The sequence below is a fragment of the Protopterus annectens genome, chromosome 8.part0, assembly GCF_019279795.1.
Source record: "Protopterus annectens isolate FY-2018-M chromosome 8.part0, PAN1.0, whole genome shotgun sequence".
In the NCBI taxonomy this organism is placed as follows: domain Eukaryota; kingdom Metazoa; phylum Chordata; order Ceratodontiformes; family Protopteridae; genus Protopterus; species Protopterus annectens.
Window position 1 is genome coordinate 906,802,189 of NC_056741.1, and position 15,215 is coordinate 906,817,403.

Below are 15,215 nucleotides of genomic sequence, written 5' to 3' on the forward strand. Positions count from 1 at the left end.
CGGAATCGGTGCTCTCCTTGGAGGCCTGATGTTTTTGACCCCTCTGAGGTACTGCCTTATTAAAGAATGAGAAAAGATAGGTGGTTCCGTATTGTAATGGACTGAAATGGCAGAGGCATGAATCTTAATTGATGAGAAAGAAAGGCCTTTGTTCAGCATCTCAGTTAGGTATTGTAAAATCTGAGGGATATCTGGTACACACGTGTCAATGCCTTGTTGCTGGTTCCAAGCACAGAATCTCTTCCATTTTTCTGCATAAGATTTTCTGGTACTGGGCCTCCTGGCTTCCAAGATAACATCCATAAAGTACAGTTTTGTACCTACCATAAATGTAGATGTCCGAACTGGATAGCATCTGCAGTCATAACAAATGGGTTGTCCTGTCGTCAGGCAGCCCTTCGGTCGGCCGGATTCCAAAGTCTGGGTCCGGCTGATGTCGCACTTCACCCGACGTCATCTCTGCTGGTCTTCGGGTATAAAGGCATCAGCCGACGCCATTTTCCTCAGTGTTTCTTGCCCCAGATGCCAGTTGCCCTCTTGGAAGGCTAAATTTTGGATAAATGCCAATGTTTCCAAAAAGTAGAAGGCAAACACAAAAATAAGCATGTATGTACATATATACAAACAAATACACCATACGAGACTCCCCAGCTAGCTATTAGGAGGGTAAATACCCTAGGAGTACCACAGAGGGAAGGAGGGTAATCCTGACTGCAGATGCTATCCAGTTCGGACATCTACATTTATGGTAGGTACAAAACTGTACTATGTCCTTCATGGATGCATCTGCAGTCATAACAAATGGGTAGAATACCATAGCCAAACTAGGGGTGGAGGAAGAAAAATTATGGTGTAGTTAGGATCCCTTGCAGTACAGCAGTGGCAAACCCTGCTCGGGAACTAGAGTATAGAGGTAAATTATAATGCTTGGCAAATGTATGCACGGAGGTCCAAGTAGCCGCCTCAATAATGTCCTTGGTTGCCACTCCTCGTAAGAAAGCTGTGGTAGTGGCTGTAGCCCTTGTAGAATGAGGTCTTATGTTCTGTGGAATTGGTTTTCCATGGTAGGAGTAACAGAATCTTATGCAATTTCCTATCCATTTGGAGATTGTCTGTTTGGAAATTGCTTTTCCTTCCCTTCCTGTTGCATAGGCTACTAAATGCCGGTCAGTTTTTCTGTTACTTTTGGTTCTGTCCAGGTAGTAGCGTAACTGTCTATGTACATCCAAGGTATGCAGCATTCTTTCCCCCCTGTTTTGTGGATTGGGAAAGAAGGTAGGTAGGTGGATTGCCTGGTTTAAAGACACTCTGGATACCACCTTTGGCATAAATGTAGGATTAGTTCTCATGGACACCCTATCTTGATGGAAGATTAGGAAGGGTTGCACTGCCATTAAGGCCTGTAGTTCCGAAACCCTCCTTGCTGAGGTAATTGCCAGTAGGAAAGCAGTTTTCCATGACAGGTGTTGCAGATCTGCTGTTGCTGCTGGTTCAAACGGAGGGAGTGTCAACTTTTCTAGCACAAAGTTCAAGTCCCATGCTGGTAATGGTGGTTTCCTAGGAGGTTTTACATTCTTGATACCTCTGAGGAACTGCCTGAGTAGAGGATGCGAAAAGACAGGTGGAGCGAAGCTGTATTCTGCTGAAATAGCTGATGCATGTATCTTGATGGAGGAATAGGACAGGCCTGAATGTAGAAGCTCTGCCAAGTACTCCAGAATGTTAGCAATATCTATGTTCGACACATCTTTTCCTCTTTCAGTACTCCAAATGACAAACCTTTTCCATTTTCCTGCATAGTTCCTTCTTGTTGAAGGTCTGCGGGCCTCAAGGATAATGTCTTTAACCCTTTGGGAAAGGTCTGGGTTAGTTGCTGCTATGTGATGTTCCAGGCAGTCAGTTGCAAGGTTTTTAGGTTTGGATGCATGATGTTGTAGTTGTTCTGAGTTAACATCAAAGGCATCAGGGTATTGACCACATTCTCTCCCGAGACATGCTCCTCAGCAATGGGTACCAGTGTTGTCTTGGCCAATTCGGAGCTATCAGGATTATCCTTGGACGTTCCTCTTTGATTTTCAGTAGTACCTTGTGCATCAAGGGAAGAGGTGGAAATGCATATGCTGTCAGGCCTTTCCAGCTGAAAGATAGAGAGTCCACCTTCCATGCAAGTGGGTGGAATGTCCTTGTGCAGAATTTTTTTGAGCTGGTGATTGAGTGGGGAAGCGAATAGATCTATTTGTGGCATTCCCCATTTCTTTGTGATGGCCTTGAAGATGTCCGGGTGTAGCATCCATTAGTGAGCATCCGAGGTGGTTCTGCTTAACATGTCTGCTAGGGTGTTCTCTTTCCGCACAAATATTGCCTGTAACTGGATGTTGTAGCTGAGAGCCAGATTCCAAAGGTCCAAAGTCATTCTGCATAGGGGGTATGAATGAGTGCCTCCCTGTTTGTTGATGTACCACATGACTGTGGTGTTGTCTGTCCTTATCATCAAATGGCCTTCTTTGAGGAATGGTCTGAATTTTGGATTGCCAGTTTTACTGCCAGCATTTCTTTTGGTTTCTGTGCAGGTGCAGCTGGTCTTGAGTCCACAATCCTTGTATGCATTTGTCCAGCATGTGCGCCCCCCCATCCTAGGTCTGAGGCGTCCGTTGTGATGGTTTGGCTTGCTCGAAAGTTGTGGAAGGGTAAGCCTGGGTTTGACTGGCATGCTTGAGCCCACCATAGGAACTCCTGTTTTAGGCATGGGATTAGTGGGATTTCTGTTTCTAAGCTGTGCCTGTGCAGAGACCATAAATTCTTTAGGTACCACTGTAGCTTTCTCATATGCAGTCTGGCATGTGGGACCAAGATTATGCATGATGCCATGAAGCCCAAGGCCTGCAGAACTTTTCTTGCTGTTAGTTTGTTCTGCTTTGTTAATGCCAAGAAGTAAAGAGGGAGCTCTTTTTGTTTTTCTGCAGTTAGGAATGCCATTTGTTTTACTGTGTCCAATTCCGCCCAAGAATGTTCTTGTTTGGGATGGTATCAGCCTTGACTTTTGTAAATTGACTGTGTATCCCAGGGCTTGTAGCAAGTAAATGACCCTTTGTAAATCTGTTGTCAGCTTGCTTTTGTTGTCCGCTTGTAACAGGCAATCGTCCAGGTATGGATAAATTTGGATTCCCTGTAGTCTGCAGTGAGCGATTACTGATGCCAGGCATTTTGTGAATACTCTGGGCAGTAGATAAGCCAAAGGGCAATGCTGAGAATTGATAATGCTCTGATCCTGCAAGAAATCTGAGGTATCTTCTGCAATTTGGTCGAATGGGGACGTGCAGGTATGCCTCCTTGAGATCTAGAGTTACCAGCCAACACTCCTTGCCCAGCATGGGAAGAAGTTGCTGTAGGGTCAGCATTTTGAATTTTGGGACAATGATGTATGTGTTTAAGACGGACAGGTCGAGAATAGGTCTCCAACTTTCTCTTTCTTGGTACTAGGAAGAGTCTGGAGTAGAATCCTTTGCCCTGTTCTGTTATTGGTACTCTTTCCACAGCTCTCATCTTTGTTAATTCCGCTATCTGCTGTAGAGCTTCTATTTTTTGATTTGGAGGTAGGTTTGGCATTCCTCTTTTTACTGGTAAGGTGTGGAAGTGGAACTGGTAGCCTTGGTCTATGGTTTGCAAAATCCACTTGTCTTTTGTGATATAGTGCCAATTTTTCGAAAATAAGGCTAACTTTCCGCCTAATGGTGCTGCTATTTGCTCCCTGGTAGGCGGTGTCAGATTCAAGTCACTGTGATGGTCCTGTTGCAGTGGCAGTGGTTGTGTCTGTGCTTCGGTTATTGCCTTGCCACTGTCGTCCCCTGTAGGCACCTCCTCTGGATTGATTTCTGCCTCTAGAGCGTCTATTCCTGCCCCTTTGGGATCTTGTGGAGTCAGGAAAGGACCAATTTTTGGCAGGCCAGTTCCTGCTAAACCTTGGGGGCTGAACCTGTAAGAAATCTTTAACTGTTTGTACAGATTTTGCCTTTTCTTCCATTTTCTTCATTACTTGCTGGGCAGGTGTACCAAATAGACTGGCCTTATCCATAGAAGCATCTAATAGCTTTGCTTTAACATGATCCGGTAAGACCTGTTCTTTCAACCATGCATGCCTTCTTATCACTGTGCCAGTCATGGCTGATCTAAATGAAGCCTCCAGTGCATCATAGCCACATTTTAAGGAATGGTTACTAACCTGTTGGATGTTATTCACCATTTCTAACACATATTTCTTATCTAAGGATTAATCAGAGGACAGTTTTTTAGTTAACTGATCAAGCATAAACTCTTGGTATTGGATCATATGAAACTGACAGTTTAAAGCTCTAGCTGAGAGAGTAGCAGAGGTGTAAACTTTTTTCCCCCCAAGTTAAACAGTTATTGACTTTTTCTGACATCGGCTGAGGCAAGAAAGAGTCCCCAACGGGGTACTTAGCTTTTTAGAAGTCTTGAGTATTCGGTAGTAGTAATCTCTGGATCTGACCGACCGGCACTGAACAGCTTCTGCTTGGGCGCCACGCCGCAAGAAAGACTGAGGAAAATGGCGCCGGCTGATGCCTTTATACCAAGACCAGCAGAGATGACGCCGGATGAAGTGCGACATCAGCCGGACCCAGACTTTGGAATCCGGCCGACCGAAGGGCTGCCTGACGACAGGACAACCCATTTGTTATGACTGCAGATGCATCCATGAAGGACATCAGCTTTTGTAACAGGAGTGTTCTGAATGGCTGCATGCTGCCAGATTTAAGGTCCTGAGTTGGCTGTGCAGGATCTGATTGTTTTGGCATCTACAATGTCTAGCACAGCTAAGGTAGCAGAAGTGTAGACTTTTTTCCCCATCTGTCTAGAGCCCTAGAATCCCTATCAGAGGGGACAGGGTTTTTTGCAGTGGAAGCTTTAACCCCTTTCGGACACTGAGATATAGTTTCTGGGTCAACAGCGGGGTTTTTATATAGAAATTTATGGGAATCCGGGACCCTGTAGTATCTGTCTGGCTTAGCAGGTGCAGGGTGTAGAGAGTCAGGGGACAGGCCGGACTCTGAAAATACATCTACAATGTCTAGAACAGGGTTTCCCCAAAGGAATAATCCTCAGGAGGAAAGGCTGAAGGAATGGATTCTTCCGCATCAGAATCCTCATAGGGAAGCATGGAGTAATCCTGTTCAGAGGAGGAATCAGAGAAAATAGAAACCTGATCAGAAGAATCATACTCTGTCTCTTGCCTAGGCCTCTTATCAGGAGGGGGATGGGAGCCCCTGATCAAAGTAATTAGGTCTTCGGCCATTTTGAGCATCTGTTTTTTAGGCATGGGAGATTGAGTTGGAGCATGCTGTACTTGTTTCTTTGTCTTTAGAGTTGCTTTAGTCTTTGAAGCTGAAGATGGCTTAATATATAGTTGTGTAGGTCAGAAGACACCCTCAGAAGCAGATGCCTGCTCAGCGGCTCCGGACTCATCTGAGAGAATGATTTCCGAGTGTCCAAAACCTTGAGTATCCCGAGGCCCAGTGGGCTCCACGTGGGAGTCGGAAGCGGCCCCTGGCTCTTAGGTAGCGGGTGCCAGGGGCTGCGAAAGCACCTCACTGAGAACCGGCGACTGGCCTAGCAGAGGCTTCGTTGACGGTTTTGGACCTCGGATGCCTATCCTTTTCCTTGTCCTTGCGTTTTTGTAAACTCCGGGTGTCGGCTGTTCCGACGGCATTATATAATTAAATCTTCGGCCAAAGTAATGAAATGCAAAATTGAACCAGTGCTTAATAGTGCGCCGGTTAAATCTAGCACAAAACAGACAGCTAGCAACATTGTGACCAGGGCCTAGGCAAGGAATACAGTAAGAGTGAAAATCCTTATGAGGTATTTGCTTCCCACAAGAAATAAAATGGTTAACTTTTTCTGACATCGGTCTGGAGCAAGAAAAAAAGTTTCCCCAACGGGGTACTTTGGCTTTAATGAAGACTTCGGTTCTGAAATTCGGATTTGAAAATCTCAGGAGTTATCCGACCGGCACTTGCGAACTGCTTTTACTTCGGGCGCCAAGAAAGACTGAAGGAAATGGTGTCGGCTGCGTCTTTTATACCCCTGGTGCACTGACGTCAGGGAAGAGGCGACAGCAACCGGCGCCGGACCTAGACTTTGGAATTCTGGCCGACTGAGGGTAGCCTGCCAGCAGGATAACCCAAGAGTAATGACTGCAACAGTGAAACACGATGAACATCTTATACACGAGTTCTACAATTGTGATACTGAAGTACATGCACTGGGGACAGCTGGGTAGATCAGTTACATTGTACCTAGTCAACCACTGTAGTCAGAGAACGTACATACAAGCTACTGAGCACGTGCGACATCAGTGCCATTTTGCATAGTCAGTCAGTGTGAGTGCTGGCTTGAATGAAGACGCACATGTGAGTGTGTTAAAAGTAATGAGTCAGTCAAGTAAGCATATGAAGTTCAAACTACATGTTCCAGTTACAGCTCCTGAAGTGTTTATGTGCAATAAACAACCTGAACCCATCCTGTGCCTCAGTGTCTCACTTGAATACATGAGACATGTGACATGGTGTCAGAATGGGATCTGAAGTTAAAGCAGATTGCAAACCATAAGGTGCACAGTTAGAAGTGGAGTAATATATATGAGTGAACTCGAAAACAGGTCAGTTGTTACTCAAAGGTACTTAAATTTGTTTAAATGATTTTTCAGTCGCCAAACATGTGGCATAGCATTCAAAGTGTTCAAAATAATTACTGAGTTATTCAAAATGTCCGAAATAGCAACACAATGATTTAAGTGTTTGAAATAATCGCCAAAGTGTTTAAAATGATCGAAAAGACTAAAATTTCAAACATTTTTTTTCACAAAGTATGACTTTTTTGCAGTAACTACGATTTTTCAAAGTGTCCAGAGCGTTCCAGATATTTGCAGTGTTAAAATAAAGCATTTTCAGAGACACTGTTGTATACTTCAGCAAAATTATACTTCTGTTTAAAAGAAATTTATTGTTATGGCAGCGGGATTTCACAGATCTGAACCGCTAGTGTTTGATGATAATATTGCAGAGAACTGGGGAATGTTTCAGCAAGAATACATTTTCATACAGGCTGCATTTTCCGATAAAGACGCACATACAAGAGCATTTATACTTCTCAAGTTTGCTGCCTCAGAGGCCACTGAGCGAGAATGTTCATTTGTGTATGCACCTGCTGTACATGCAGGACAGGAGAACAGAAGATGTATTGTGATATAGGCTGAAACTTGGGAAGACCCCGAGTGCTTAAACATAAATTTAGAGAAATGTGTAACCCTCAAATGAATATTACAATGGAAAGGCACAAACTTTACACAAGAAATCAAAAACCTAGTGAAACTACTCCAGAATGCCTTACAGACAAAGCAAAAACATCTACATTTGGTGATCTACGAGATGAGCTGATAAAAGATGGTCTTGTATGTGGTGTTAATAATGGATGCAGTGAGAAAGACTTTGCTTCAAGATAGTGAATTAACATTGAGCGAAGGCACTGAGTTTTGCCAAATACATGAGATTACAGGAAAGCAGATGAATATACTTTCAAATGAGAAAGACATGTTTGCAGCATCTGCTAGTGCGAATGTTGAGTGTACAGGAGCAGAAAGTCAAGATGAAAAAGAAATTATAAACTGAGGTAGTGCTGCTCCCAACCTCACTCAACTGTCGCAATTGTGGATGCAGTTATGAACCTAAACAGAAAAAAAAGTGTTTAGCTTTTGGTCAGCAAATGTCACAAACATAAAAAGTGGAATAATTTCAAAAGACTTTGCAAGTCTAAAGTGTTGCAGACTTATAAGAGGAACTGAAGAAGCAAGTAGATCAGATAGAGACCGGCAAACTTAGCTGTGAACAAACTTTCTATGTTGATGGTGTCTCTAGGATCGATTAAACAAAGTTAATACAGTACACTATCAATTGTCAGCAAAGAGTGAAATATTTTGTACTGTGCAGATTAATGGCAAGCCTGTAGAGCTTAAAGTAAACAATGGATCTAAGTGCAATGTTATCAGCACAAATGTTTGCTAAACTAAAAGCTGGTGAGAAACTTGATTCAGCAAAGTGTGTAAAACTAGTTGCTTATAGTGGTGAAGACAGCCAAACAGACAGTAGTTCTTTCATGCCATTCTGCTGAAAACAGCTATGACTTGCAATTTTACATAGTCAAAAGACATGTGCTGTCACTGTTAGGCCTCAAAGACAGTCTGAGAATGGGACTGAACTGAATCCATAGAAATGTAAATTCAAACTGAAAGACGTTACTTATGTGGGACATTGTTTACCACAAAACTAATTCTATTATATAAGGGGACCTTCACTGTGTCACTACTAGACAGAGGCACAGTATTCTAGATTTATTCTGTACATTTTTGTACCATTTCATGGGGTGGCAAAAGCCACATCACTATGGCTAGGCTTACAAATGCCCCAGGAAAGATAGCCTAGTACTATACTATGAAACTATGAAACAGCAGCAATTATTCAGATGCCAGTTCCAGAGAATGTCACATTTACTGCGTTTTCTAGGTATGGTCAACTATTTAGGAAAGCTCATCACAGACTTATGTGAGCTTTCTGTACCATTACGTGAGCTGACAAAAATGTATGTATACTGGTCCTGGTTGGACCACCACCAAAGAGCATTTGATATCCTGAAGAAAACTGTCAGTCCAACCACATTGAGATATACGATGTTCACAAATCTGTAACTCTTTCATCTGATGCTTCAAAGTATGGCCTTAGTGCAGCATGTCTTCAAGAAGGCATACTAGTAGCTTATGTGAGAAGAACTTTAACCCAAACAGGGATGAATTACACACACACACACAGAGAAAGAACTTTTGGCAGTAGTGTTCATATGTTCAAAGTTCAATGATTACATTTATGGCAGACCCATCCAAATGGAGATTGATCACAGAGAATTAGTGACAATTTTGAAAAGAAAAAAAAAAAAACAATGCATACTGCCCCAGCACTATTGCAACGCATATTAAAAATTGCAAAAGTACAATTTCAGTATTGTTTACAAAAAGGGCAAATACTTGTACCTTGCTGATGCTTTGTCACACGCACCCAGACAAACAGACCAGCATGAAAATGAAACAGCAGACTTTGAAGTCAAGGAAGTCAGAATTTTTTCGACATCACGCCCTGAAGAGCTGAGAAATCACACAGCTTCCGACCCAATTCTCCAGAAGCTGAAAAACTTTATCAGTTGAGGATGGCCAACATGACAAACCAGTTTACCACTTGACATTCAACAGCATTTGGAAGATGGCATCATCATGAAAGGTCCAACAGTGATAATTCCTAAAGCATTACAACAAGAGTATATCATAATCTTGCATTGTGGTCACCCAGGTACTGATTCAACCAAAAGGACAAGAGACTTTGTATTTTGGCCTTCTATGTCCAAAGATACAGAGAAGGAAACTTTAGCATGTTCAATCTGCAACAGCACCAAACCAAAACAAAAAGAATGGCTTCAGTTACACCAAATTCCCGAATTACCATGGTCGACAGATGCTACAGATATTTCTGAATGGAATGGTCAACATTACTTAGTGTTAGCAGACTCCTACTCAAATTGGTTTGAAATCCACCTACTTCGAAACTTGACATCCAGTATAGTCATTACAAAATTGAAGACATTTTTCTGTCTTTGGTAGTCCGCACAAAGTCATGTCTGACCATGGTGTACAGCTTGCAAGTCAGCAGTTTAAGAAATTTGCTGATTCTTGGGCACTTGGTTCATATTACCAGTAGTCCTGAGTATCCACAACCCAATGGGTTAGCTGAACATACAGTTGAGTGAAAAACGTTTATTAGAGAAATTCAAGAGATGGTACCGATGTTTTCCTTAACTTACTACCTGCTGCTGTGGTACGGCGGTAGCGTTGTTACCTCACAGCAAGAGGTTCTCCCGTTCGATTCTCGGCGGGCGTGCCTTCTGTGTGGAGTATGCATGTCCTCCCCGCGGTTGGGTAGCATTCGAAAGACATGCGTGCGTAAATGGGCGTGCCTTCATTGAAGGTTGGGAGTCGAGCTCATCTCGGCATTTCGTACCAAATATAAAGAACAGAGTGGTCAAGGCTCAACTTCAGAAAAAACGTCTGTCACAAAAGTTGTACTATGATAAGACCAGTAAATCCCTTGGACCATTACAAGGAGAAGTTGTGAGAATGCAAACATCTTAAAGGATATGACAGAGTGGGAATTGTAAAGAACACTTCTGAAGAATTTAGATCTTAGATCATACAATCATAAGGGACGGATTTCAGATGGAATTGAAGACATGTGTTACCTGTCTCCGAAACAGTGAGACAGCAGACAGACTGTGCGAAATCTCATTCACAGAGTGAATCTACACCTGCACGAATTCAAAAGGACAGTGTGCTTCCTTCAAATAATGTTGCAAAAGAATTCCAGGACTTTGCCCCTGTTGCTAAACCCAGTCAAAGTTTCTATGTTACCAGATCGCGTAGAATTTCCAGACCGAATCCAGAATGCTCCGAGTCTTTGACTTGAACTCAGTTTTGTTTGTTAAACTGTTGATATATTGTCTAGCTCTGAAAATGTCTTTCTTCTCCTATTTTGCATGTCAAACAAAATTAAAGAGGGAGAATGTTGATTAGTTTGTATATTGTACCTAGTCAGCCACTGTAGTCAGAGCACGTGCATGTAAGTTACTGAGTATGTGCGAGATCAATGCCATTTTGCACAATCAGTGAGTGCTACCTTGAATGGAGATGGACATGTGTCAGCAGTAGTCAGTCAGTAAGCATATGAAGTCTGAAGTACATGTTCCAGTTACAGCTCCTGATATGTTTATGTACAGTACATGACTTGAACCAATCTCATGCCTCAGTGTCTCATTTGAATACACAAGACATGCGACAGGTATGTCATACACAACAGATGTAATCCCTGCATGGAATCTTTGCTTCCTACACCTCTGACATCTGTTTACTTTTAAGCTCTATCTATACCTTTTCTGATAATAATTTAAATTTCCCCAAAGGAAGCTTATCAGAGTTTCTGACTTCAGTCCGACCTGACAGAATGATGACACACGAAGTATGAAGCATTCATCAAACTATGGCAAGAAAGACCTGAAGATGGCAACAGAAAATTGTCCTTTATACCACCAACATCCAAACATCAGAAGGTGGTGAGAGTTTGCTGAGCCAGGAAGAGTAAGCTGAAAGCTCTGAAATTCAGGCTGGCCTTCAGGCGTTTGCAGTCAGAAATCCTAAGAGCGAGCACAACAACGAGCTACAAACATGCCTGAGCTGGGGGGGGGGGGGGGCATTACCTTACCAGGGCTGACATCTTCAGGTCCTCTTAAGTTTGAAAGGGCTGCTAAGGCCTCACTCATTGTTGTCTTAATCCCTCAATGCTTTCTTTTTCCCCTCTTATGGGAGCCTCATTTTCTTCCCTTACCAGAACCACTATCAGAAGGGACAGACATTCTATGGTTTAAGACAAGAAACCTTTTCTGATTGATAAGCATCTTAAAAGTTTTGGGCCCTACAAAGTAAAGTTTTCATTTTGAAGTACATCCAGTGTTCAGTGGATAAAGAAGGTGCTGAAGATGATTGTGGAATTTCTCACAGCCACATTTACCGATGATGACTTCAGAGAATTTTAATCAATCTTGGAAATCTTTCTGAATTATGGAAAAAAGTCCCAAGTCAGAAATACACCAACACAGCTCAAGAGCAAAGCAACACCACCAGTAAGAAAATTTCAAAATGGGTATAAATCACACTGGAAAATGCCTGGATGAGACCGAACTGCTGAAGCAAAGAAAAACAAAATTATGCAGACTGCCATTCTTCCTTCCAAGTCCACTGACTTTGTAAGAGGAGCAGGCTAGTTCAACTCTTGGGGGGTGCCAGAAGCTTTGTACATTAAGGTGGACAGGCAAAATCCACCTGCAACTAACGGTCAGTCATTACAAACGATACTGTTGCAGTGATCCTTAACCTTTATGATGATCATCACTTCTACACAAGCTTATCTGAACAAATGTTACAGAAATTAAGCATTTAAGGAGTTGTGGCAAAAAACACGAAGTGTACACTGACAAAGCGGCAAAACAAAATGGTTTTGAAAAAGTGACTTCTCTGAAGCTAGGTATTCTGTGCCCCAGAATTTTGTACACAGTATGTTCAGAATGAGGGTCTGACGGCTTTGTATTAGGAAAGATTATGCAATACTCTTGAAAGAGCAAACAGCAGAAGGCAACTACAATAAAGAATTTGAAGCTGAATGCAGACAGACTTTTTTTCTCTTTACCGAAAGCATCCCGGGGTAAAAAAAAAATACTAAAAAGGGAATGCACACTGCTTTATAGGTACATTAGAAACTACCCATGGGAAAAAATCCCAGTTTGATCTCAAAACTAAGCCAATCACCATGGAACAAAATTCTGTCAGGTATCCGTTAACATGGGGAAGAATAAAGGCTTGCAGATATGGCTGCTAAACACCTCATGCAAAAAAGACCACAAAAGGTGATGAACTCCTACATGGGGAGGTCTTAAGGATGAAGTGTACAGCGGGCCATAAGTTTGTCAGGAGTCCTAGGCAGCAAAAGGAATCACTGTAAGCAGAAAAGGAAATGGACCCCCCCCCAATAAGTTCTCCTCGCTGTGATAATCACTTCTGAAAAGCATTCACTACTAAGATCTGACAGAAGTCAAAAATTCCAGGTGTGAATAAAGGGTCCAGAGACACTAACATCTTTCCACAGCATTCTAGATTTAGAAACCCTGGACATAAAGACTCAAAGATTCACCCACACATGAGCAGCAAGGAAAACAGGCAGCACCAGAAATGCCTGTAAGGTACAATACTGCAGCTGTTCTGACCAAGACTCCTTGAAGGTATTCTAGGAAAGGAGTTTAGTTGAACTAAGAAAAAAAATTGGGTGCAAAATGGCTTAGAATGGAAGAGAGTGAGGTAGTATTATTAGATCTGGTCTGTGACAAGGATACATGTGTAACTGATGTGAACCATCTACAGTCATGAATGCAGAATAACCAGTTACAGCCATGCTGCCACAGTAACTCACAAAGACTTGTCCCTCTCTCCATGAAACTACATCTGTAAATAAATGACTCAGAAAACATTTTGCATATACAAAAAAAAAAAAAATAAATTAATAAAAAAAATTATCTTGCACAGGTGAAACACTAAGAATACAATTAAATATACTAAGTAGAAACGTGAAATTAACTACAACATGCACGATTCCACACACTATCTAGTGCAAACCCCATTTGAAGGCACAGAATTAACATAGGGAATTAAACACTCAAGCTTAAACTCAACACTGTGCAACAGGAAGATCTGAAGAGATTCTAACATACAAGGACAAAATGTACTAAATATTTTCAAAAGTCATACTCTGCATGCTTGTTAATGTTAACTGCTAGCAACTAGGTTAGACTTCAAAGAAGGTGAGGAGAAAGACAAAGTTGGTATGTTACAAGATCACATCTGCTAACTAAATCCTTATTTTCTCAATTGAAAACCTGGCTTTTCTTAAGAAATATAAACAAAAATACATATGAATGCAAACAGAAAACTTTGTAAGCAGGCAATGATGACAAAACAAGATTAACTGCAAGCTTACTGTTAACTCCAAGCTACAGAGATCAATAATTAGAATCCATTTCTAAACATACCTTCTAATCCTTTTCCGTCCGTACAGCTCCTTTCTGAGCTCTCTAGAAATAGGTTTGAGGTGCATGAAATTGCAAAAGCCTCCTCGGGTACACTCTCTAAGGACCAGAAAGACAAAAGTTTTACATTCTGAAAGATAGCAGAAAAAATAGTTTAAAAATCTCTTCAAAATAATTGCACAGTTACAAAACAGCTCTCTATAGCATTATGGATGTCAGATGGGATACACCTTGTTGTGACAGTACACCCGAAGGCCAACTTAGACCCTGAGATCATTTCAAGCTTGTGGTACTATGCAAAAGTGTGCACTGAAAACCATGTTGCAAAAGCACAGATACTCCTGGAGAGGCATTTCATTTTAAGGAGGCTTGTAAAGCAGAAACTGCTTTAGTGGAATGCTCCTCTGGCTTGCTCTGCAACAGTTTTAGATATTTTTGAAGAGAGAAAATAATGTACTCCAAAAGCCATTTATACTATGTGGACTTTGAAAACTTTGGCTCAACTTATGCTTTGCATAAGAAAGCAAACTCTGATCACTTTTTTCTGAATTATTTTGCCATGTCCAAATAATTTAACTGTACATTTAAGCAGTACAACAAATATTCTTAACAGTATATTAAAAAAAGAATACTAGCAAATAAAATAGTTTAAGTTCACTTACGTAGCTCCCTCAGGCATAAATGAAGGGTTAGGCTACAAGAACACTATCTTTACAGAAAATGATGTATAGTACTTTAAAACTTGGTAGTTCTGAAACATATGTAGCCAAAACACTAGCTACTAGGAAGAGTACTTTTTTTAATTTTTTAAAACATAAAATTAAACCCTACATCCATATGAGTCAGCATGAAAAAAAGTACAGCTGTGTTGGGCATTTACCATAAATGTAGATGCACGTGTAGCTTTGCTTTTAAGGAGGCATAATAAGAAACCCCCGACAAAAACTGAATATGGCTGGAAAATGTACCTTCAATGAAAGAGTGGCAGCCCAGTATCAAACTTGTGACAATCCAAGACAGCACAAAATGGTGCAGTACAAGGGACCTACCACATGGAAAATCTTGCCCATTTACTTCTTTTCATATGTTACACTACTTGTCTCTGGCTAGAAGTTAGCATCTGGGCCTGAACTGTCTGACTAGGAACATAGGTAGTTATAAAAAAGTGGTAAGATGTAGCAGCCCAATCCCACACACTCATTTCCTCCAGGCACACGAGACGGGAATCTATCCCACTTTGCTTGCACACTTACCACAGCTGTGCTGCCTGTCAGGTTGCCAGCATCTCTTGGGAGAGTACTGGAAGGTCTCAAACATCAGAAACACTGCTCGCCCTCAGTTTTACCATACAACTTGGCCTGTCTGCCACAAACAAAGTCCCCATCAAAAAGGCAGAGTTATCTCTAGTGACAGTCATTAGGAGGGTTGAAAGGTGAGCTACCCAGAGGCAGGTTAGGTAGTGCAGCTATGTAAGT

At 41.8% G+C, this 15,215-nt stretch overlaps 1 protein-coding gene across 2 annotated transcripts in view; it reads right to left on the reverse strand.

Annotated features, from left to right (window-relative positions):
• Nucleotides 1-15,215, reverse strand: part of U2AF1L4 (U2 small nuclear RNA auxiliary factor 1 like 4) — a 1,084,344-nt gene that overhangs the window by 95,091 nt on the left and 974,038 nt on the right. For both annotated transcript variants that reach the window (XM_044080426.1, XM_044080425.1), the window contains exon 7: nt 13,744-13,839. In XM_044080426.1, the coding sequence (XP_043936361.1) occupies nt 13,744-13,839 (96 nt within the window). The remainder of the gene's footprint in view (nt 1-13,743; nt 13,840-15,215) is intronic.